Source organism: Prosopis cineraria, unplaced genomic scaffold (assembly GCF_029017545.1).
Source record: "Prosopis cineraria cultivar Desert tree isolate PC_DT_omini unplaced genomic scaffold, ASM2901754v1 PC6, whole genome shotgun sequence".
NCBI classification, from domain to species: Eukaryota; Viridiplantae; Streptophyta; class Magnoliopsida; order Fabales; family Fabaceae; genus Prosopis; species Prosopis cineraria.
Genome location: NW_026555337.1, coordinates 14,154,091 through 14,179,008, shown reverse-complemented (window position 1 = coordinate 14,179,008; position 24,918 = coordinate 14,154,091). Strand labels below are relative to the sequence as shown.

General features: G+C 33.1%; 3 protein-coding genes across 4 annotated transcripts; 1 reads left to right on the top strand and 2 right to left on the bottom strand.

The window, feature by feature from the left end:
• Window positions 1–541: 541 nt before the first annotated feature.
• Window positions 542–5,018, bottom strand: LOC129312621 (NAD(P)H-quinone oxidoreductase subunit T, chloroplastic). The gene is given in 3 exon segments (XM_054955298.1): window positions 542–1,195; window positions 4,538–4,592; window positions 4,595–5,018. Coding segments are annotated over 3 exon segments (816 nt in total). The 5' UTR covers window positions 4,932–5,018; the 3' UTR covers window positions 542–771.
• A 3,897-nt stretch (window positions 5,019–8,915) lies between these two features.
• LOC129312712 (pentatricopeptide repeat-containing protein At3g09040, mitochondrial) lies at window positions 8,916–16,874 on the top strand. 2 transcript variants are annotated; one of them, XR_008593683.1, is made up of 3 exons: window positions 8,916–9,284; window positions 9,732–12,931; window positions 16,028–16,874. XR_008593683.1 is itself a non-coding variant. In XM_054955390.1 (2 exons), the coding sequence occupies exon 2, from the start codon at window positions 9,755–9,757 to the stop codon at window positions 12,836–12,838; it is 3,084 nt and encodes a 1,027-aa protein (XP_054811365.1). In that variant the 5' UTR covers window positions 8,916–9,284; window positions 9,732–9,754; the 3' UTR covers window positions 12,839–16,874. The 2 variants fall into 2 exon arrangements, 1 of the variants encoding a protein (XP_054811365.1); XM_054955390.1 differs by having other exon boundaries at window positions 9,732–16,874.
• A 723-nt stretch (window positions 16,875–17,597) lies between these two features.
• On the bottom strand, window positions 17,598–20,715 carry LOC129312714 (protein PHOTOSYSTEM I ASSEMBLY 2, chloroplastic). Its single transcript, XM_054955391.1, has 4 exons — window positions 20,479–20,715; window positions 18,986–19,045; window positions 18,015–18,061; window positions 17,598–17,887 (listed from the first exon to the last, which is right to left on the bottom strand). The coding sequence occupies exons 1-4, from the start codon at window positions 20,512–20,514 to the stop codon at window positions 17,800–17,802; spliced, it is 231 nt and encodes a 76-aa protein (XP_054811366.1). The 5' UTR covers window positions 20,515–20,715; the 3' UTR covers window positions 17,598–17,799.
• Window positions 20,716–24,918: the final 4,203 nt, after the last annotated feature.

Below are 24,918 nucleotides of genomic sequence, written 5' to 3'. Positions count from 1 at the left end.
ATTAGATTGGATAACCCTGGCTTCAGATCTTAGGTGCCAAAAGTGTGAAATAGATGACTGCGACTTTGATAGATGAAAGCGTCATCGATCATAAATCTCAACGAAGACATAATGAGAAAAACATCAATTGTAATCCAAGAGATTAGGTTTGTATATAGGTATCATGATGATGAGGAAAAGAAAACAAAATAAAAATCAGCAACAGGAAATGTCGAAGTAAGCTCCCAGAAAGTGGAAAGAGCGTGGAGAAGAAAACCTAGAAGGAAAAGAGAGAATTTTAGGGAGTTGTTAAGTTTTAAAGATAAAGGACTTATTTCCACAAAGGCCAAAGTTAAGAAGAGCTTCATCTAATTTAGCCTTATTTATATTAATGTTTATATTAAATTATTTTATATTAAGTATGAAATATTAACCAAATTTTAAAGATGTTTTAAATTGTTTTAAATTAAGTATGAAATTTAAAATAAATTTTCAATTCCACGCTCAAAGAAATAATTATATTTTAATTGAAAACAAGATTTAGAAGTTGTAATGTACATAATTCAAATAAAATTTGAACCATTTGCATTCATATGTGAGAAGCTCGCCTTCAGATGAAACCTCTCCAGAAATCCTTTACTGGGGTCTTATACATGTATATTCAACTTCAACTGCGTGAGTGAGATGTACATTTTATAATACAAGAATTTATGATACAGACACAACTTCTGGGCTAAGATGCTACATTCTAGCTTCTATTTAAATATTTTTAATTAATTTTATATTAACAATCTAGTAATATGGTTCTTTGAAGTATATTACATAAATGATGCAGCAAATCGCAAAAATAATGATGAAAACATCAATAGTGAGAGCAGTCGTTGCTTGATCACTGAGCTTCATGTTCCTTCCTCCAAGCCGATCAACCATGTCAGGAACAGATTCCCAGTTCTTCGCTTCTTTCTCAAAAGGATCCTCCAATCTCATCTTCATCTTCTCTGATTGCCGGCTTGCCGCCTCCTGGAGAAGCGTCCAATCATAGAATTTTCGACTCTCTTCATTGCTCAGGACATTGTAGACTTCTCTCAACTTCATGAATTTATCTGAGGCAGTTTTTAGAGGCAGTGAAGTTGTATCTGGGTGATATTCCTTTGATAATCTCCTGTAAGCTGCTTTAATGTCTTCTAAATCAGCTTCTGCTGAGACTCCTAAAAATCTGCTTATTTTCAAATGAATCAGTTATTCATGAACACCACAATTATTAATAGCAAAATTAAACATGGTCCTCTTGAATGATAACCTCATTACATTACAACTTCAAAATATCAAATCAATCAACAATATCAGCATATTATATAACAACAACAACAACAAGCCTTTATCCCACTAGGTGGGGTCGGCTACATGGATTGCAAGACGCCATTGTGCTCTATCATTTATTAAGCTTTTAGAAATATTATTAATTAAGAGATCACGTTCAACAACTTCCAAGAGTGTTCTCTTAGGCCTTCCTCTACCTCTCTTAATCGGACTCAAAGTTATATGTTCCACTCTTGTCACTGGTGCCTCCCTTGGTCTTCTTTGTACATGCTCAAACCATCTCAACCGATTTTCTACCATTTTTTCCTCAATAGGTGCCACCCTTACTTTTTCGCGTATGTGCTCATTTCGAATTTTATCTTTACGTGTATGTCCGCACATCCATCGTAACATTCTCATCTCTGCTACTCCAACTTTATGCTCTTGCTGTCCCGTTAGAGCCCAGCATTCACTACTATATAACATTGCCGGTCTGATAGCAGTACGATAAAACTTTCCTTTAAATTTATTAGGCACCTTACGGTCACAAATAACTCCTTTAGCTTTTCTCCAATTAAACCACCCAGCTTGAATTCTATGTGAAATATCTCCACTGATTTCGCCATCATTTTGAATAATGGCTCCCAAATATCTAAACTTTTCCACTTGAGGTATAATTTGATCTCCCAATTTCACTTCCAAATTATTTTCGAATAGTCCTTTACCAAATTTACAATATAAATATTCCGTCTTACTTCTACTCAGACGAAAACCTTTCGACTCCAATGTCCTCCTCCATAACTCAAGTTTGCAATTAACCTCTTCTCTTGTCTCTGCTATAAGAACTATATCGTCCGTGAAGAGCATACATTTCGGGATTTCCTCTTGAATATGTTCCGTCAAAACATTTAAAATCAAGTTAAACAAATAAGGACTCAGAGATGATCCCTGATGTAGTCCAATCTTTATAGGAAAATCCTTTGTTTGACCACTAGGCGTTCTTATACTAGTTTTTACCCCCTCATACATATCTTGTATGGCTTTAATATAAGCAATCCGTACTCCCTTTTTTTCCAACGCTTTCCAAAGCACTTCTCTGGGTATACGGTCATAAGCTTTTTCCAAATCAATAAAAACCATGTGTAGATCTTTATCTTTACAACGATACTTTTCCATTAATCCCCTTAGTAGATAAATCGCCTCTGTAGTTGATCTACCTGGCATAAAACCAAATTGATTCTCAGAAATACTTGTCTCCAATCTCAACCTGTGCTCAATTACTTGTCTCCAATCAGCATATTATATAAAATCAAAATAATTTATTACTGTAAATTCACTATTGTAACAACATTTTTCCGACTCCTACAACACTTGGGATCTACGCTAATTTTTAAAAATTTTGTACATTGCATGCTATATGTACAAAATTGAGGTCAGTTTTACCCAAATACTGGAAAACAAGTGGATTGGTATCATGTAGGGAGAAATTGGGTAAGATGATCAGAACTCAAAGTACTATATGACAATTAGTCGTAATGACTAATGAATACCTCTTTTAAAAGTTGGTTCTGACCAATACATAACATTTTCATTTGTTGTGATTATTTAGGGGCCAGAGTTCTAAGTACCCCTTCTAAAATTTTGGTTCTAACTAAAGGTTGGTTATTTTTAGTTTCCTCTTATTTATGCCTCCATTTAATTTTCATCTCGCTGGTAAAAAGGAAACCTAATTTACCAAGAAGAAAATGTCTCTGACAAGAACAAGAGGCTAGCTAGCAATTAGTGCTTTAGTATAATCATTCACATCAGTTATTTCTACTACCTTCTAGTCTCAAGAATTTAAAAAAGTACACTCATTCATACCATTTTTTTTTTCAGACTAAAAGTGATCTAGAATAAAGTTTGGAAAGAGAGGAAGAGAGAGATAGAAGAGACAGAGAGACAGATAGCAATAGAACTGAAAAGTGCAACTGTATTAATGGTTAAAAGTTCATATGTGATACAACTCTTAATTCCTATTTATAGACATTTGTGCTGTGACTTCAGCTATCTAGCGGCTAGCAATGCCCAAATTCCAGCTACCCTTAACTAACTACCTAACAAATCCCTCCTCTTATTACAATTACGTAACAAAAAGTACATTCACTTGTACTAATTAAGAAGAATATAGATTTCAACAGACAATAGACACAACACGAAAAAACAGACCATACAACAAAACAATAGTTCAAATATCTGTATAAAGAATTCTGTCTTAAAATAAGTGACGGCCTTTCTCTAACCCTTACCATCTAACTTGACCACATGACTATTTTATTATTAGTGTGGATGCTTTACAGAATTCATATTATATTTTATTAGCTTCCATGAGTCAAATGACCTGGACAAGCACCTCCTGCAGAACTTCCACACCTAATTGCTGATCTAAGATGGAACCAGCTAGATAAAACAAAGATTGATTTTGGAACAAGACGAGGAAAAAGAAACCTCTGATATAGAAGTGTATTACATATGTGACACAACATGTATATTCAAAGAAAATTTTGCATACTCCCTCATTCTAGAAAGAAAGAAGTCCAATAAAGAACAATTTTTTTTTTGGGGGTTCAGAATCATACATTTTAACAACTTTCACCTTCTATTTATACACTATTTAATTGTTAAATTGATTACAATCAGTCATTAACAATGTTTTAATTACTTCTAATGACATATTTTCCTAATTCCATCTAACATGAACCTTGAAGCTGTGAAGTGTAATAGGAAACTAGATTCCAAGTAGTTTTGCAATGAATATCCAAACAATTTGGTCCCTGAAAAATATATTTCCTTAAAATTTTGTCCTTAGATTTATTCCTGCCCATAAATTAGTACTTCAAGAATAAATTGTTATACATGCAATATTGAGTTAAATAAAGCAAATATACAAACCGGTCCAACAAAAGAACTGATAAATGACACATTCAAGACTTCAAAGAACCAATTGGCTTAAACAAACAAATTCAGAAGCTAAACCATCCCAAGTTCTATCTTTCAAGGACCAAAATTTTACAGTTACTCTGTTCACATATTGATAAATGACATTGTTCACAATCCAATTTCTCATATCCAACAACCACAAACATTCAGTTTCAAATTACATCCAAACACTATATCTTTCAAGTGTTTGAACTGTTATCTGGTATCATTGGTATACTTTGAATACTTTGCATTGGTCTTTAGCCAAAAGTAACGCTTCAGGATTAAAACAGGCACTCACTCGTAATGAGAACCAGAAGAATCAGAAAGCAAATCAGCAAAATTTGGCCCAGCACATCCTCTGCTTTGGACTGTCTCGTGTTACTTGTGGTGCCTCCAATCCAACCCTCATCTTCGTTGTCCCAATGAATTCTTGTATCAACTCCAGGGGGTGCTCTCTGGCGATCGCGAGGCCCCTCTGACGTCTGTGAGGCTCGAAGTCGAAGAACCAGAGCTTTAGAAGTGGAGCTATGGAGTCCAAAGGATCCTGTTGATGGGTGATTTCGCAAGAGAGCGTTCTGCAATAGAACCTGTGTGGCTGCTACGGAAGCCATGGAAGGAGAGGGGGGGAGGGAGACAAAAGAGATGCAAGGAATGGTGTGGCTCTCAAATATGAAGGAATCCATGTCGTTCATCCGTTCAGGGTTTATGTGGTTCACAACATTTTGAGAAGAAAATTGACCCCTTTCGAATTTGCACTTCACAGTTTGTATGTTTCGATTTGTTCCGGTCCAAGTTGGCCTGTGTCATATGCCATATTTGCAACTTGCAAGGGAGGATGAAGGCAAAGTCCTCAGTTTCTCAAATATTCAGATATTAGATTAACCTCACCACGCCAATAGACCCATTTCAATTTGATATAATTAAATAATTAATTAATATTATTAATTTTAATTATAATTAATTATGTTATAATATAATTTATTTGAATATTATTTTTTTAAAAAAACAATTTTAACATAATTAAATATATTTGAATAATTTAATTAGAATCAATTTTAAATATGTAAATTATTATAAAAAATGTTGCTTTTAAAAATTAAATTATTGATAAAGTTGTATATAATATTATTAAAGTTGTAATTCTTTTTTTAAAAAATGTAAGATATTTTTAACTAAATTCTATTTTAAGAAAGTAATTACTTGTTTTCAAGTTAATTTTATCTTTTTATATTTACTCCAATTTAACATAGTATTTTATCCTAAAGTAAATATAAAATAATTTATTCAATAGACACGCTTTTAGAAAAAAAAAGACAATGATTATATTTTAAAAAATTAAAAATGTCTCATATTTTTTAACACTTAATCTCTCAAAAAATACTTTATATTTTTAAAGAATATGAAATTGAGAAAAGATATAGCATAAACAAGGGATAATATTGGCAGGTAAAACATTCTGACAAGCAATTAATATTCTAATAGTAAAATTAATTGAGCGAAACTGCCAACTCTAGCTTATAAGAAAACATGGTTTACCCTTAAATGATCGATTAACAACGATTTCGGGTGTTTGGCAATTTTTCACTAAAATCATGATTTTGCCCCAAAAAATTGATTAATTTTGCAATCCAAACAGGCAATGCAAAGTTTGGTGAGTGGGTGGAAATTTAATCAATAATTTATAACATGGTATATTTAAATTTGATTATGTATGTGATAATTTTGATGAGGAGTAATTTGTAAGTATCTTTATAAATGATCTTTAAACCAAAAAATATATCCTTTCAAGTTTGACAAGTGTCTAAAACCCAACTCACGATTTGCATAAGTTATACATCATTGAATTTGAGCTCACAAACATGCACAGACAAGTGCTCACAAGTCACAACATGCATATACAATTGCCTAAGTAAAAATGACATCTAAAATTTAAATATTTAATTTTCAGTTAAAACTCTTAAATTATAATTATTTAAAGTGATATTAGTCATTTACTTTTTTAAAATTTTATTGATAGTAATTTGTTCTTTTAAGGTCATTCTCCTTGTATGAAACCCATGTCCATATATAGATGCAAGGACTTACTCTTCCACAGATTTAATGTGTCTATTAGTTTTGTGCGTAGAAATTAATGTTAAGGATTATTTTTACTCTCTAACTGTACATAAAAGATCACCGAAGACTTTAAATTCAATTAGGAGTTATTTTTCTCTCTTAACAACAAAAGTTTACCCCTTGATATCTCTGACGTTAAATTGTTCTATTTTTTCATAATACAGGTCCCATATTTGATTTTTTAAAAATATTTTTATTTATTATAAAATATTATATGGTGGGTCCTACCATATTTTATATTTTTTATAATATAAAAAAATCACCTTCCATCTTCATCTCCCTTCCCTTGACCCTCACTCTCCCTCTCTAATCTTTCCTTCTCTCATCTCTCTCCTTCACTTCATCGATGAGAACGCTATCCAACATCCTCGACACAGTACTCACCAACGTCCTCAACATAGTGCCATACTTGTCATCCTTGAAACTTTCTTGCTTTGGTTCTAAAGCAAGCAACTTGGGTGGAGGGTTGAGAAAGAAGAGAGAGAATGTGAGGGAGGAGATACTGGCGAGAGAGGAGAGGGGTGATGAGGTTTGCTTGACTTTAGCATGAGGCTTCTGGTCTTGGTGACATTGACAGCGTGCGTCGGCAAGATACTAGACACGTTTGTAGTGGCGTTATTGTGTAGGATGACGGCGAAAGCCCCTAACTTTGGGTGTGCTTATGAACACCAAAGGACATGCCCTTTCCTCTTTCAACCACACCTCCTTGAGCTCCTTTTCCCCTCCTCCTTCTCCTTTGTCTATCACCCTCACAGCTATGCCCTCACTAAAACTCTGATGGCAATCTCGTTCCTTCCCTCTGCCCACATCCCATTCCTTCTAACCAAGCTCGTCTCCTCTAAATTCTTCATCATCATCTTCTTCTAACTTCTCTCTCTCTCTCTTTCTCGCCCAAAAACCCACAAGTCAAGCCTCTTGATGTAAGGACACCTCATGCATTGAGGACCTGCTTGCTTGAGGCAAAATCAACAAACACGAGCTTAGGTTTAGCTTGGCTGAGGTTGACATTGAGAGCATGAGCATGATGGAGGAAGTTCATGGTGTGGCTGAATCTAAATCATCAAAGGCTAACACTATGAAGATTCTAGTCAAGAATACTGTCATCAGTGACGAAGGCCACTATGGCATGTCCAGAGATGAGCGACATCGTGTCTCCAGCAAAACTGATATCATTCATGACCTGATCGTCCTATTCCAGTGCGAGAGAGACATGGAGGAAGAGAGAGAAAATGGATCAAAAAAATATTAAAAAAATACTAGAAGGTGGGACCCGTTAACTATAGAAGAGAAGGATTTAACCCTAGGCATGAAGATTTGAATTTTAAAAGTTGAAGTACATAATTGATATATAGTTGAATTTAAAAATATTTATGATATTTTATGTATATTTTAAAAATATTTTTGACCCTTAAACTATAACTATATTGTTAATGTTTTGTTTATGTTTTGCTATGAGTCCAAAACTAGTCATGTATTAGAATATGATTTTTGTGGCTTTCAATTAAAAAAAAAAGAATATGATTTTTGTATGTTTGATAATCCTACCTTTTTGTTTCTTAACGAAAGTTAGGTTTTCTTTTTTGTATTTTTTATTCTTTTGAATAAATGTTACTCCTTTTACCCTAAAGAAAACCATGTCCATTTGATAAGAAAAAAATAACTATTTTTAAGAAAATTTGTTACAATAGTTATCCTTATTAATTGTGTTGCAAATTAAATCCTTTTTTCCTTAAATAACCAATTACTCTTATGTGGTTGCCATTAAGAGTAGAAATATATTAGGTCGAACTATATTTTAATCAAATAAGTCTGAGCCTGTATAAAACTTTTTTAAGACTTAGATTTAAGTCTATCTAAAGCCTAACTAGCTTGAAAGCCTATTTAAAATAAACCTTTTAAATATGCTCATATTTTAGTTTTAAATGTTTTAAATATGCTTTAGTACTATTATAATATATAATATATAATTGATTTATCAATTATAATACATAATAATTGAAAGGACTTACTAACTATAATATAATATAACAATAAAGTAACAATATTAAAATTAATATATAAGTTTAATATGATTAAAAATATAATTAAAAATAAAAAGAATAGGTTAATTAAAAATTAAATAAAAAAATTGATGTGTTTGTGATATATTACATATATATATAGGCTAGCATGTTGGGCTTGTGGGTTAGGTATTGAAAAATAAATTTGGCCTATTTAACTAAATAGACTTAATTAAAAGTTTAAATTTAACTTAAATCTATTTAGTAAATAAGTTAGGTTAAATTTAAAATAGATCAGATTGTAAGCCCTCATTGAGGGCCTGCTCTATTTCCATTTCTAGTTGCCATGCTTGAAGGTAAAAAAAATTCTTCAACTCAAAATCAAATTAAAATTAACAATTAAAGTCAATATTCAATAATCAACGATTTTAACATTAGAGAGGAAATATTACTTTAACAAGTAAATAATAATTTAGAACACCTTATATTTATTGGAAATGAGATTAGATATAAAAATACCATTTAAAAATTTAAAATTAAGAATTAAAAAATGTTTCGTAAAAAGATGCAAAAAAATTGCGAGATCCATTGCCCTTGTACGGCCACATTTAGTTGAGGAGGAGTAGAAGAGAAGCTATACTTCGAATCGAAGGGTGTCGAGTCGAGAGCACGAGGAAGAGCAAGCAATTCCCAACGGCGGCAACAAGTGGCGGCCACCGGCTCCACTGTGAAGAATCTCTGTCGGCCATCTCTTCCATTTCGGCACCAGCAAGTTAACTAAACCCAGATATCAAATTTGTCTTCTTCATCACGTAGCTCATGGCCACGGCAAAAATGCCACTTCAATCAACTCCCCTACAGAAGAATCAATTAATTTCCTTCGCTCATAGCATTATGCATGAGGGAAGGAGGCATTTTTGTCCGTTGCAAGTAAGGCATTTCGATTCTCTTTTTCTCTATTTGACTGTTGTTCTTTCTAGTCTTCTGAATTTTCTTTTCTCCCCCGGTTTTTACCGATGAATATTTATCAGTGCTTTGATTTTGCTCCATATTTTGAGGAAAATAAATAGTTAGTAACTTATAAGCAACAAATTTTTTTAATTATGTATTGTGGATAAAGATACTTCTCATCTGTTATTTATATGACAGAATATTTTATTTTTATAGAGAATTAGTTTTGCAAACAAAAAGACTATAAATTGTACTGTCTAACAAGGTAGAGATTAGTTGCTGCGCCTAACCTGCTTCTGTTATGCACAGAGTGGTAATTGTTTCTTTCAAGTAACATTATTTTTACTCACTTATTGTTAGATGCTGATAATGAAATCACAGGCTGTTGAAACTAATTCAGATTTTTCTCCTCTTGCCATGAGACAGGAATAGGGATTGTTGCTCAGTCGATGCACGTTAAACTTAAATGTTCCTTCAGATCTCTGGTTGCATCAAACTCCGTATTATGCCACTACTACTTAACCTTACCCTCTATTCTTCATTATTCAACTATCCCACACAATCCAAACTCAGAAGAGCATCATCTGTATGACCATCTGCTGCAGTCTTGCTTACGGCAATGCAGGCAAATCAAGTACCACTATCTGTTTGATGAAATTTCTGGGAGACGTTCCTTGGTCTCAAGAATTAGCAAAGTCATCCATGCCCACAGCATTAAAAATGGAATTGGATCAGAAGGGTTACTTGGAAATGCCGTTGTTGATCTCTATGCTAAATGTGGCAATTTGGGCTTTGCTGAGAAGGTGTTTGATCAGCTGGATAATAAGGATTTGTTGGCTTGGAATTCACTTCTTGTTATGTACTCTAGAAATGGGTTGCTGGAACGGGTTCTTCAATGCATTGGGTCTCTAAGAGATTATGGGCAATTGCCTAATGAATTCACTTGTGCTATTGCTCTGTCTGTTTGTGCAAAACTGAAGAATGTTGAATATGGCAGGTTTGTTCATTGTTGGGTAATCAAGGGAGGTTTTTCATCATTTTCTGTTTGCAAGGGTTCCCTTATTGATTTGTATGCCAAATGCAACTGCATGAGAGATGCTCAAAAGGTATTTGATGGGGCTTTGAACTTAGACATTGTTTCTTGGACTGCAATAATATCTGGTTACATTCAAGATGGTTTACTGGAGGAGGCAATAAAAATGTTTGAGAAAATGCTAAAATCTGGTCTTGATCCGGACCAAGTTATCTGCATAACCATTATGAATGCATTCTTGAGTTTAGGAAGGGTGAAAGATGCATGTGAATTGTTTAAACAGATGCCCACTCGCAATGTTGTAGCATGGAATGTAATGATTTCAGATCATGTGCGCAGAGGTTGTAATGAGGTGGCCATTTCATATTTCACTGAAATGAGGAAGGATGGAATAAAATCCTCAAGATCCACTTTGGGAAGTGTTTTGAGTGCAATTGCCAGTTTAGAGGCTCTGGATTATGGGTTGTTAGTTCATGCAGAGGCAATCAAACAAGGTTTGGATAACAATGTGTATGTAGGAAGTTCTTTAATCAATATGTATGGCAAGTGTTTCATGTTGGATGCTGCAAAGCAAGTCTTTGACGCAATAGATGAAAAAAATATTGTCATATGGAATGCCATGCTTGGAGGTTATGCACAGAATGATTATGTTGATGAGGTTATGGACTTGTTCTTCTGCATGATGAGATGCGGTATGGACCTGGATGAATTTACATACACCAGCATTTTAAGCTCATGTAGTTGCCCAAAATACCAAGAAATGGGTCGCCAGTTGCATTCTGTTATTGTCAAAAAAAGATTTACAACTAATTTATTTGTGAATAATGCATTGATAGATATGTATGCTAAAGCTGGGGTTTTGAAGGAAGCTAGAAAGCTGTTTGAGCTCATGCCAAGTCGAGATAATATATCTTGGAATGCAATTATTGTTGGATATGTGCAGCAAGAAGATGAGGCTGAAGCTTTCAACTTGTTCCAGAGAATGATTTCTCATGGTATTGTGGCTGATGAGGTGTCTTTGACTAGTATGCTTAGTGCTTGTGGAAATGTCAAGGCCCTGGAAGGAGGAAAACAAGTCCATTGTCTGTCATTTAAGTTGGGTTTAGAAAGAAGACTTTGTGCTGGAAGTGCTCTTATTGACATGTATTCCAAGTGTGGGGCCATTGGAGATGCACAAAAAGTATTTTCTAGCATGCCAGAGTGGAGTGTTGTCTCTCTAAATTCTCTGATCTCTGGGTATGTCCAAAAGAATACAAAAGAAGCTTTCAATCTTCTTCATAAGATGCTTATCATGGGACTAGAGCCATCTGAAGTTACATTTGCAAGCCTTATAGATGCTTGTAGGCCTCAAAATATAACATTAGGCTTGCAGATCCATTGTGTCATCTTAAAGAGGGGCCTTTTGTGTGGTAGTGAATTCTTAGGGGTCTCTTTGTTGGGCATGTATATGGATTCTCAAAGAATTGCAGATGCAAACATTCTTTTCTCAGAGTTTTTGAATCTTAAAAGCACAGTATTATGGACTGCTTTAATTTCTGGACATACTCAAAATGATTGCAGTGAAGAGGCCCTGACCTTGTTCTGGAAAATGCGTGAGAACTATATTTTACCTGACCAAGCTACATTTGTTAGTGTTCTTCGAGCTTGTGCTATCTTATCTTCATTGCAAGATGGAAACAAGATACATTCTCTAATTTTCCATACTGGTTTTGACTCAGATGAGTTAACCAGTGGTGCTCTAATAGACATGTATGCTAAATGTGGAGATGTAAGAAGTTCTGAGCAAGTTTTCAAAGAAGTGAGTTCTAAAAATAATGTTATTTCTTGGAACTCAATGATTGTTGGATTTGCCAAGAATGGGTATGCAGGAAATGCTCTTGACATATTTAATGAGATGACACAATCAAGTGTTATGCCAGATGATGTCACATTCCTTGGGGTGCTTACTGCCTGTAGTCATGCAGGGTGGGTTCCCGAGGGCCGTCAAATTTTTGATATGATGATCAATCAATATGGTATTCAGCCCAGAGTAGATCACTATGCCTGCATGGTTGATCTTCTTGGTAGATGGGGGTTTCTTAAAGAAGCAGAGGAGTTCATTGACAAACTAGATGTTGAATCCAATGCTAGGATTTGGGCCTCTCTGTTAGGAGCTTGCCGAATACATGGAGATGAGAAAAGGGGGCAACAGGCAGCTGAGAACCTCATTAAGTTAGAGCCTCAAAATTCTTCTCCTTACATACTGCTTTCTAATATATATGCTGCATCAGGACATTGGAATGAAGCAAGATCTTTGAGGAGAACAATGAGAGAGAAAGAAGTCCAAAAGATGCCTGGATTTAGTTGGATCGTAGTGGGACAAAACACTAACATATTTGTTGCTGGTGATAAATCGCATTATAGTTCAGATGAAATCTATGAAACTTTGAAACATCTTACTGCACTAATGAGAGAGGATAGATTTCAGGAAGGTGGAACATTTCAGGTTGCTCAAATTTAGTTATTCAGAATAGTTGAAGCTCTGCAGTCGACTCTAGTTTGCTGCCTGACTGAACATAACGATGCATCTTTTGCTGAAAGGAGCAAAGAAAGAGTTAAGATATGTGCAACTCCTCGTCTTTTCCTTTTCCTTTTTTTTTAAAAAAAGATTTTTACATTTCTTAGAAATTTTAGAAAAGGGATTTTTTTTTTTTTAGTTAAGTTGAACTTGAACATCATATTGAGAGAAATGTAGTGGCAATTCTACTTGTTTCTTCCCATGCTTAATTAATTGTTTTCTTATGTTCGGGTTGTTTTGTGTCACCACGTTATTTAATGGAAAAAATTTATTCTGGATTGAGAACTTCAGAAGACTCTGAAGTTCTTTCATATGGTTCATTAATTTTGGTATTAACATTTGAGACTAAAACTTAAGGTATTATAGCTTAAACCACAATAGTTAACTGGAGGATTCGAAAGATATTATTTGCTGAAAGTTTTCTATTTGACTACTCTTGGAGGATGGATTTTTTTGGTCAAGAAAGAACTTAGGGAGATACTTGAAGTTTGCTTATAAAACCTCACCCATCTTAATGTCAATGTTTCTGATTAGACTGAATGTGTAGCAAAGTGAGATGATCTAATGTACTCCCTCCAGATCAAAATAGAAGGACATTGGTAACTAATTCGCAGTTCTAAAAAAATGTTAGATGAAATCTTAATTTCTTAAAAAAATTTGCATCTTTCCAATTTGACCTTCATTAAATACCTAATATATGTAGCTTGATAATGATAATTAAAATTTCAATGCATCATTTTTTCAAAAAGAGCAATAAATGAAATAGGGATATATTTGGAAAAAAAATTATAAAAGTTACTCAATACCTTATATTTTGGACCATATAGGGCTTCTAGAAGATGTCTTATAGTGTAATTCGAAGGGAGTATTGAATAAAGTTATATCTAAGGACTAGTACGCCTATCAAATTGCCATGTTTTTATAATTCTGACATTAATTAGTTAGATATAGCCGTTAGTAGAAGTTTGTTAATAGCCGTTGGAGGTATTTGGGTTCCTATAAATACTTTTCTATTCAATTGTATTGTTGTTGTTGACAGATTAATAAGATCTTAGGATTATTCAGAATTCCTTATATATCTTTCTCTCTTTTTCTCCAACCTCTCATCTCTCTTCTCTTCATAAAACCTCTCTGCTCTTCTCTCCACCAACCTTCTTCTATAATCCTCTACTTCTAAAGATTACAAACATCCAACAGTGGCATTAGAGCCAGACTGTCCTTGGCACCTCCCTTATTCATGTTTGATGGTACATGGTGACAACTCGCACCCAAAAATAGTAAGAAATGGATGATCGAGTTGCAAGATTTGAAGAAAGATTCGAAAAAGTAGATACCTTGTCAGAAATGGTAGAGGGTATCTCTAACCAACTCCAACTGGTCATGCACAATAGAGAAGCCTTGAATAACTATGACTGAAAAGGTTGGCGCGAACACAGATATGAGGAACGTCAGAATAGAGACGATGGACCATGCTGCAGAGAAGACTATAGACGGCCATACCCAGTTTATGAAGATGGAGTTCCCTAGGTTCTCGCGTTCTGATTTAGTAGGTTGGCTTATGCGTTGTGAAGAGTTCTTTAGTCTTGATAATACCCTAGATGATGATAAGATTCACATGGCAAGTATTCATCTGGATGAGAAGGTATGGTCATGGCACATTGCGGTGAAGAAGATGTGGGATGGCGTCGAACCTACCTAGGAACAATATGCCTAGTCCTTGTGAGAACGTTTTGGGCCACTGCATGAGACCCCTAAGGCCAACTTGATGCGACTCCGCCAACAGGGATCTTTATTAGACTTTAATGATGCTTTGGACACAAGAGCCTGCAAGATGGATCTTTCCTAAGGCTATCTGGTTGAAGCATACATAGAGGGACTAGCTGAAGAATTCACGGCCTCATGCGACTTTTTAAACCTTGAACACTTCAAGAAGCACGAACTTTGGCTCGGATGTAGGAAATTACTCTTTAGCGAAAGACCGAGTGGAAGACGAGTAGCAAGACTCCTTCACATGTGGCTGCTCCTTCAAACACGTCATCATAGAATGCCTAAAACACATGAGGTTCTTACAAAAGTGCTTTATTAAGCGGTGGGACCCAGAGCAAAGGGAAGTTAACACCTTTAGCCTCTAAAACTTTGTCGTTTCCCTCTAAGAATGCCATTAATGCTTTTAAAACTCTCTCTGCAAAAGAAGAAGCATCTTGGTTGCCTTTGTACCAATTTTGGCAAAAGTTTCCTCACTTTGTTATCACTTATCCTTGAGGGCAAGGATCTCTTTTGAGGAGGGTTATTATTATGTTTTTATAATTTTGACATTAATTAGTTAGATATAGCTGTTAGTAGAAGTTTGTTAATGGCTGTTGGAGGCATTCGAGTTCCTATAAATATTTTTCTATTAAATTGTATTGTTGTTGACATATTAATAAGATTTTGGGATTATTCAGAATTCCTTATCTATCTCTCTCTCTTTTTCTCCAACCTCTCGTCTCTCTTCTCTTCTTAATACCTCTTTGCCCTTCTCTCCACCTACCTTCTTTTGTAATCCTCTACTTCCAAAAATTACAAACATCTAACACAAACTTATTCAACTGTTATGACTTGCGTTTTCTTGTTTTAGTGCAGATACTCGCGGGGATTGTATTGTTTTGCTTGTCTCTACATGATCAATGTTCTTACTATGCGTCCTTACTTCCTTCCCTCCCTTTATTTTTCTAATATTGGTTGTTATTGCAAAACAAGCAAAACCACATTTTATTTCATATTCAAACTTTTCATTGTCCATTTGCGCATGCAACAGTGCCAACAGTTGTCCATCCATTTTTTTCCATTGGATATTGATGGTGGTTAAATTTTTGGGATTGATTCCCCAACTTGCATGTGTTTTTACTATATGCATGGGCTGAAGCTATTGACCTTTCCGTATTGAAAAAAGCAATCAATCGATGATGCTGCTAGAACTGACCTATAAACTTAGTGGTCTTGCTTCTCAAGCATTATCATGAAGTTTGCAGATTTGTATTTTGAACTATTGTGTATGAACTGACTTTTGAAATACATATAGATTTAGTTTGGTTTCTCCATTTCAACCACTGTGCATTAATACTTTATCATTTTCTTTGTTTGCCCGTGCAGGTTGAACCTTGTTTTCTTAAGAAGCAACGGCACTTATTTGCACATGACCATATGGGCCTGAGTATTTGATTCTAAGAGGGTTATCCAGTGTGATGCTTGTTTTTGGCAAAGGAAAGTACTCTATTTTACAGGAGATGCCACCCCGACGAGTTTATGTATGCATTTCTGGAATTGAGAACATTATGATTCAATCTTTGGTTGATCAACTCAATGGCAATCGAGTGAAGATAAAATATTGGCAACAATTTGATCTCTGTGAGAGCCATGAATGGTCATCTGCAGCAAATAGCCTACATTATAGCACACTAAGGAAGAGAAGCAATTCTACAAAATTTTTGTTGGTCTCAATCCAGTCTTTGAAGAGGTTAGAAGTTGCATCATGAGCATGGATCGATTGTTGAAGTTGAGCAAGAAGAAAGCTGACATCACATTGTCAAGTTTCCTCCACCTCCTTTGAAGCCTCAACGTTGGCAGTCCAAGAACCATAAGTCAGAGAGCACATGTTAAGGAAACCAGGCATATACCATGGTGTGACCATTGCCATAAACTTGGCACACTAAAGACAGATTCACAAGATGCATGGGAGGCTAGCAAAGTAAATGAAAAAAGAAGAATCTATAAGTAATGGAAGAGGATACTCCTGGTGAATCCCGAGGAGAAACCACAAGCTGAGAGTGAGATGCATGACTGAAGCAAGTTATAGCTTAAAATGGGGTTGTGTTTGTCTGCTGCACACTACCTTGTAGCACGGTGCAATGTTGCAAATGCACCCAAACATTTAGGCTTAGTTTGAATGGAGGGAAAACTCCAAAAAATAGTAAAATTTATTATTATTATTATTATTATAGTTTAATGTTTTTCGTCATAATTCTCTCTTCTTATTTTTCTTCTCGTCCAATCTAAGAGTTAACCTTAATGCTACGCAGCACCTTGCAACTAAAGTCTACTAGACTTGCTTGACAAATAGATTGGCAGTCAATTGCCGCAGCAAACATAAGGTAATAGCTCATCAATTCTGGTTGCTACTGCTATATGTGATCCATCACTGGCTCTAAGCTCAGAAAGTTCACAACAGAAATATAGTTACGTTAATGTAATGTTGGTATTGACGTGATTCTTACAAATGGATCATCTTTTAAAGTTAGTGGTTATGGTACTCTGACAAGTTATATGAAACACTGATCTTAAAGAACGTGTTGCTGGTTTCTGATTTGACACGTAACTTGTTTACAAGGTATTGTTGTTGTTTTCGTTGCTGTTATACGCCAATATTCTTCACGATAAGGAAGCGTTGAACGTGATCACCTAATTACATTTGTCAGCACTTGAAAGTTTGGCAAAAGTATATTTTTGATTTCTTTGTTTTTTTTTTTGTTTTCTAATTCTAATATTGTCAGTTTCATTAATAAAGAATGTTGACATTGAACTTTTAGATGCTAACAAATTTTTTTCAAATATTGACAAATTAAATTTAATTTCTTAAAATAATAATAATTGGCACACAAATCATCATTTGAGACTCAAGACATTAGGATTAGAAGATTAAAAAATATTTTATAAAATTAAGGAATCAAATTAAAATATTATATAAAATTAGATAACCAAATGCAAATTTTTAGCATGAAAATTTTTGAACTTTCATATCAAATATGAATTTATAGCTAGTAGTATTATTTACAAACTCTGGCTGATATGATTCATTCTTTGAACTCGATGTAGTGCATGGGATTAAGCATAAAATTTGAGTTTTTTTTTTTTTTAACTTGAAAATTTTATCTTTCTCCTCTTTGCTCTGGTGTTAATCCTCCTTGACCACAGGTGGGGCAACTCTTTAGCCCAAATCCTTGGCAGTCATAACATCTACACCAAAGATTTTCACAAAGCCATTGAATAAATAGCATAAATAAGTAAAAATAAAAACAAATTAGGAAATTAAATGTTGCATGGCTAGGATTTCTTCTCAAAGAATAAAGGTAGAAGAACTCACTTCCATCTCTCAAATATATTGCCATTCTTTTTATTCTTTCCTGTTCCCTGTCAAATGTTTAGGTGTGATTAGGATCACAAAGAAAAGATATAAAATCACAACTAATGAGACACAAGTAGTTTTGTAACATTTATTATAATTACAATAAAATAATATAAATTTATTTTTATTATTTTTCTCATTTAAGCATAAAAGGATAATTTATCATCACATCTTTTACCCCCTTTTACATACAAGGATACATTGTGTATATCAAACATAATTTTCTGGCAAAAAAAAAAAACGAACATAATTTAAATATATTCAATAAAAAATCTTCATAAAAATTACATATTTAGAAATATCATAAAAATAAAATTAAGACAAATTTCCTTTTTTCCTCTCAAAATTAAAAAATGACCTATGATTACTAATTTTTCACCAAAATATCATTTTTTTTCCCTATAAAAAATGGGTTTTACCATGAATAACTTAATTACAAGCCTTTCTAACCCACCTGTTATACTTTTTTGGTTAAAATATTATTTTATCTGACACTATTTAGGCATTCTCACTTAATCCAATCATTATTCGTATTATATATATTCTTTTTAAATCAGAATAAATGTCAACAAAATCTATTGAGCATATATACCTACACACAATATTATATATACTCCCTCCAATTCTTATTATAGGGCAACTTCTACAAATATTTTTTTAATTTTTAATATAAGGCATACGTAGAGTTGTTTAGTATTATTTTCTAATTTCACCTTGGTTGTAAATTTAATTTTTATGGCTCATCGTGTACTATATATCTCCCTCTTCCTATTTTTATTAGAAACAAAGCTGAATTTTTTTATTTTAAGATACATTTAATTAGTTAATTGTCATTTCATAATTTTAGTGAAATGATTGAAAATGCCTTATAATTCGAACTCAGAAGGAGTGTGTGTGTAAGAAAGGAGTAGGGTTGGAGAAAGGCAGACCTTACATCCTGGACACTCTATGGCACCTTGGCCTCCACAAGTTTGGCATCTTTTCAATATCTGCATGATCATTCCAAGAAAATCAGAGGGAAAATATGCACACATATATACACACACATCAAAAAAGCCAGAAGAAAAAAAAATTATCTTTTCACTATGAATTTAAAATATGATAGTTAAAAATCAATATATATATATATATATAAAATATACCAGTAATCCAATTTAAATATAAATAATTTATATTAATATTAACAGCAATATGTTCCTATTGCTGTCTTATTACCTTTCTTTCTTACTATCTGACGTTCAAAAGCCAATAGGTTTAAATTAATTTGGATCGAGTTAGGTTGAGATCCTTTCAGGCAAAAGTTCTATCACCAATTGTTGCTGTATTTTTAAGACTTGAAGTTGATGCATCTATTTAAATTAGTACATCTCTCTTACCAAATGAACTAAATACTTATTGGTTAGTCCTTTTCTTTTTCAATACTATAAGATTTAACTCTTCAAATATTTTCTTCTATCAATAAACATATATAAGTTACCATTGTTCCAGTTAAACTTTCAACTATTCCCCACCCAAAAAAAAAAAAAAAACTCTCATGTTATCTCTGGTTTATGGTACAGAGACGATCATAGTATGACTGGGAAAAAAGGTTTTTCATTCTCTTCAAGCAATATTTATTTCACCTTTATAATCATTATTTAATATTCAATATATAGTATCCATTATAACCTGTTAACAATGTTATTAGTATCATAATTCATCAAAACCAAATTACATGTAATAAATCATAATATTTATAAATTATGAAAAATATGATTTCCTGCCAAGAAATGTTGACTCAATCAGCAAAAGTAGTACAACTCATATTTATTTATTTATTTTTGAACAAACTCATATTTCTTATTTAAAGTTTGTTATAACGCTACAAATCTCAAGTGATCTAAATTTTATCTCAAAAAAAAAAAAGATTTGTTCTCTCAATTTTTGGTAGGAGAATAAAAATTAAGTTCCAAAAATATTAAAAATGGTTAAACTCTCAAAAAAATTTTGTCAAAAAATAAATTACAATTAACGATTTAAATAGTTATAAATTTAATAGTTCTAACAGTAAATAAAATGTTCAATTTCTAAACGTAACTATAAGATTACAATCAAGATTCATGTTTACAATTATCTAAATCAATATTTTCAATTAATTTTTTAAAAAAAATTGTCGAAAATTTAACAATCTTGATTTTTTTTTTCCCCCTGTGACTTTACTGTCACTCTCCCTGATGCATAATGGACATGTGGGTTCGATTCAGTCAATAGATAGATATAAAATCCACAACAACCTAAATATGAATAATGGTAATGTCAACATATCAATCATCAATAATAGTCAATAGATATAGCTAAGTTGTATTGTTCATAAAAACAGTGCTACTTGATTCCTTTGATTGTGGAAAAGGGGGAATGAGAGGTATAAAGAGTAAGAACGCACCGAATTAAGAGAGAAACCTCCAGATTTTGCAGCCATGGCCGTGAAAGTGCGTTTCTGTGACTGTGTCTGGGGTTTCGCCGTTGAGGTTCTGGTCGGACGAAGTTGACTCCACCATCACATAGCGGCGGAGCAGCCAAGCTGTTGCAGCAAATATGGGCCATTCTCTCTCCCCCTCCCCCTTCTCTCTCCTCTGTGTGTTTTGTTTTGCCCAAGCAGATGCCGAACTGGGTAACGGGTGGATAATATGAAACCCAAACATGCTTCGGTGGTTGCTTATTAAGGTAACGACATCTGTACCATATAAAATTAAAATTTATAAAATTATTATTTTTTAATAAATATACTTTATCATTGATTTAAAGAATTTAATTTGAATGGCCAAATTCGATATTAAAAAATTTATAAATTTTATTTTAATAAATACAATATAAAAAATAAAGATAATCTGTCAACTCATAGTTTTTAAAAAATGATAAGTTAAAAATTTTTAAATTTGAACTATTCAAAGTAAATCAAAGTAGTCAATTTATAAAAATTATACAATTTTAATATTCTTTATGCTATTTTTTAAAGAGTTAAATATTAAAAAATATAAAATATTTTTAATCCTTCAAGGTACAATCATTATCTTTTTTTCAAAAGTATTTCTATTAAATAAATTATTTTATATTTATTTTAGGACGAAAGATCCTATTAAATAGAGCCAAACATGAAAAGATAAGATTAATTTGAAGATAAGTAGCTACTTTATTGAAAGTAAGATTTGATTAAAAATGCCTTTCATTTTTAAATAGAGGGAGTGTTAAATTTAAACCATTCAAAATAAATTTGTACAATTGGTGATAAAGTAGAATTTTTTAATTTTTTTTGTAATTTTTATTTTAATAATATATAAAAATAAAAACTTTAAATTAATATGAATGGTCTATATTTCATCAAGAACTAAAGATGATTCTAGCTTTGGGTGTCTGTTTTTTTTTTCAAAAATTAGATTACATTAATATATTAAAACACAATACGATGAATCAAGTGGTTTAAATATGAAAAATTAGTATCTTGAGGCATAGGTAAGTGTATGAAACCTATAACCATCATATTATTTAGACCCTTTGTATATATTTATTGCACGAAAAGCATTAGAAGTTAATTGCTTTACTTGACTATTAAATGCACCATTTTATCAATATGTAGTAATAGTGGATGTAACATTCTAGATTTTAATTCCTGAATTAACTAAGCTTAATTATATCAAGATGGTGTATGGCCAAGGAGGTCTAATGATCATATTTGTTTGTGTTTTAGCCTTAATTATGAGTTTGGTATGAAATTGGGCCAACTGAGCATTGGAAGGAGAAGAAATAAAGAGGAAGTATTATTGTGCCACAATGGGCAACGTGAATCATGTCCATTGTGGCACATAGACAATTATTAGAACAAGAGAAGACCTCTTTATGTCATGCGTCATGACGTGTGCAGCGTCAGTTGCGGTGCATTGCCAATTTTTGCAACTTATCAGTCGCAAACTGAGGCAAAAATTAGAAAGAAAGAATGAGAAATCGAGAACCAATGACCTGAGCTCTGCTAGGGTTTACTCTTGGACGACGTTGGGAGTATTTTAAAAGCTACAAATATCAAAGGTAAGTATCATACTCATTAATCTCCCATTTTTTTCCACATTTATGAGTTGTTAGTTATGATTTGATAGTGGGAGATGATTTTTTTATCCATATAGGTTAGGGGTCTAAATCTATTAACTCAAATGGAGTTAATGAGAGTAGAGCATCTAAACCTAGATATATTGGTTTTTGCTACTTTTGATGATTGGGTCTTATTATTATGTGAAAATGACATTGATGAGGGTTGTTGGAAGATTAATGCCATTAATAGAAGTTTAATCGTTCATTAATGTTAATGGGGATTAAAGAGAGTTAATAAACTCAATGGGTAGGCTAAAACTTGTACAATGTGGTCATTGAAAAGTCAAGAAAGTAAAAGATGAGAGTTAAAATGTGTGTGTATTTGGCAATGTTGATGAGTTAAAGAATTGATAATTGTAGATTGAGCTCTTAGACATCATTTGAGCTTGGAAAATCAAGTTTGGAAGCTTAGAATATTGAGGAATAAACTTTTGACCTCTTAAAAGTTTGAGATAATTGAAGGAACCCTATTCTGGATAGTTATATGTCAATTGATTGTTAATTGTGGATAATGTTAATTGTCACATGTATGATTTGATTTTCAATGTGAAAGCATGTTAATACTTTTAATCTATGTTTTAAAAATATGAATGTGCATGATGTTATATCTAGCTTGTATTACAAATGCGAAATCAAGATGGTTTTCAAACTATGAGCATGCATATACTTTTAGGAAGATGAATGTGATATTGTGTTGAAGTAAATGTGAGTTAATGAAGAAATGGAATGTTGTGATAAATGAGAATAATGTTGTGAAATTGAATTAGATACTCACTTGGGTAGTGCACGGTCGTGAGCCCAATGTGTTGATTGTGAAAAATCAATAAATAAGAATGTGAAAATGAGTTAGCATCGTCTAAAGCATGATTAGTAGGCAGGTGTTTTCCTAAGGATTGGGAGTAAAAAAAATTCATATGGTATTTAGGCTGTCCTCCGGTGCACAGGAGTATAGCTTTGTCTCATAGTTTGTCAAGGGATTGAAAGCTAGCTTTCTTCTCTAGTTTATTGAAGAGAATAGCTTAGGAAATACGAAACCCTAGAGATTCAAGAGTAGGGAGAGTCACGGTTTAAGGGTGAGTACTGTGATATTTGGCCAGGTCACACCTCATGATTAGTGAGCTTGGGTAGTCCAGTCACACAAATGAAGCCCTATTTAGTGTTATAGCCTATGGTTTCAATCAGGGGAAATAAGAAAGATATAAGGTTGGATGATCATTGCCTATGTGAATATATGATGTGTCACATGTTAAGCTGTGGCAAGTCATATTGATATGTCGGGTCACGGTCACATGTTTGAGTATCTTACGATAATGTACCCTATAATGAGACGAAAATAAACTAAATGAGTAATTATAAGTCATGATATGTGTGTAAAGCATGTTTGAGAAATTGATTTCATATGTATGTATTTAATTACAATTAATATATAACTGCATAGGGTATGTTTTACCTTAATTACTAAGTAGTCAGACTCATCCTTATCATTTAATATTTTTCAAGCACTAGCTCTGGTACTGAGAGGGAGAAAGCTCAGAAGGCTTGGGAATTAGTATATGGGAAAATGACAATCAAGTCTCAAAAGATCAATTTTATACCAGTTAAGTCCCAACTAATTCTAAAAGGCCAATCAAGTCCCATGCTGTTTTTTCCCAATCAGAATTACAAAGGAAATGATGAAAATGCCCCTATGAGTAAATATAACATGTACACTCATTAGCTCCAACATTTCCCTCCCGATTTATCTCTCTCCCGCCATTGATGAGAGCTACATGGAAGTGGTGGAGCTGTACGTTGAAGAATACCCATTCCTGAAATAGAGTTATGCTTGGAAGATGTGAGTTGCCTTAATTATTAACTCAAGGAAGCTTAAGGAGTTGTGCTGGTACGTGCAGACAGTTTTTTTTTTTTTACAAATCCTTGCATCTAAACAAAAAGGTTTACTCCATGAAGGTTTGATTTCTTGCAAAATGGCTTTCATAAGGAAAAAGATGGAACGATTTTCTGCAACTAAACAAGAAAGATTTTTTTTATTTCACGTTTCTAAATATTTGGCATGAAGATTCAACATTTTGCAACTGAAAATATAAGAAATTACTATCAAGTGTCCATATTTTAAGATGGAACGCTGTCACTGTTTAACTGATGCGAAAATCACTTATGTCAAAAGTAACTTGTTTCTAAGTGATATATTATTACATTGGATTTTGTTTCTTGTAGGTTGATATTATTGGGTACGATGGAAAGTAGTTGTTTAAAGAAAATTTTTTGTTATTTTTATTTTAGTGGAGATATTGTAAAAGATATGCATAGGACAATGCCTTATGATGGGGGGAGTTGTAATGGAAGAATGATTAGAGAAGGAATGTCTCTTGAAGGACTTGTTAGATTGATTTCATCATGCTTGAATTGTGATTTAAATGGAATAGAGTTGAAGTACACAGTCAAGTTTGATTGCAATACTCTTTTAGACCTTAAAGATGATGAAGGGATAAATCAATTAATGAAATTGAATGATAATTTTGCTCATGTGTACATCATTGGAAAGATATAGCAAAGTACAGAGGCAACAAGAGATTTAATTGATAGGTAATTTTTTTAATAGTTGCATAATTAATATTATGTTAATATGAATATGGATGGTAGTAATAAATATGATTTAAATGAAAATGCAGAGCAGAATGTTCAGCTGAGAATTCACATGATACACAAGATCTTGAAGTTCTACCATGTGCAATACAAAGTA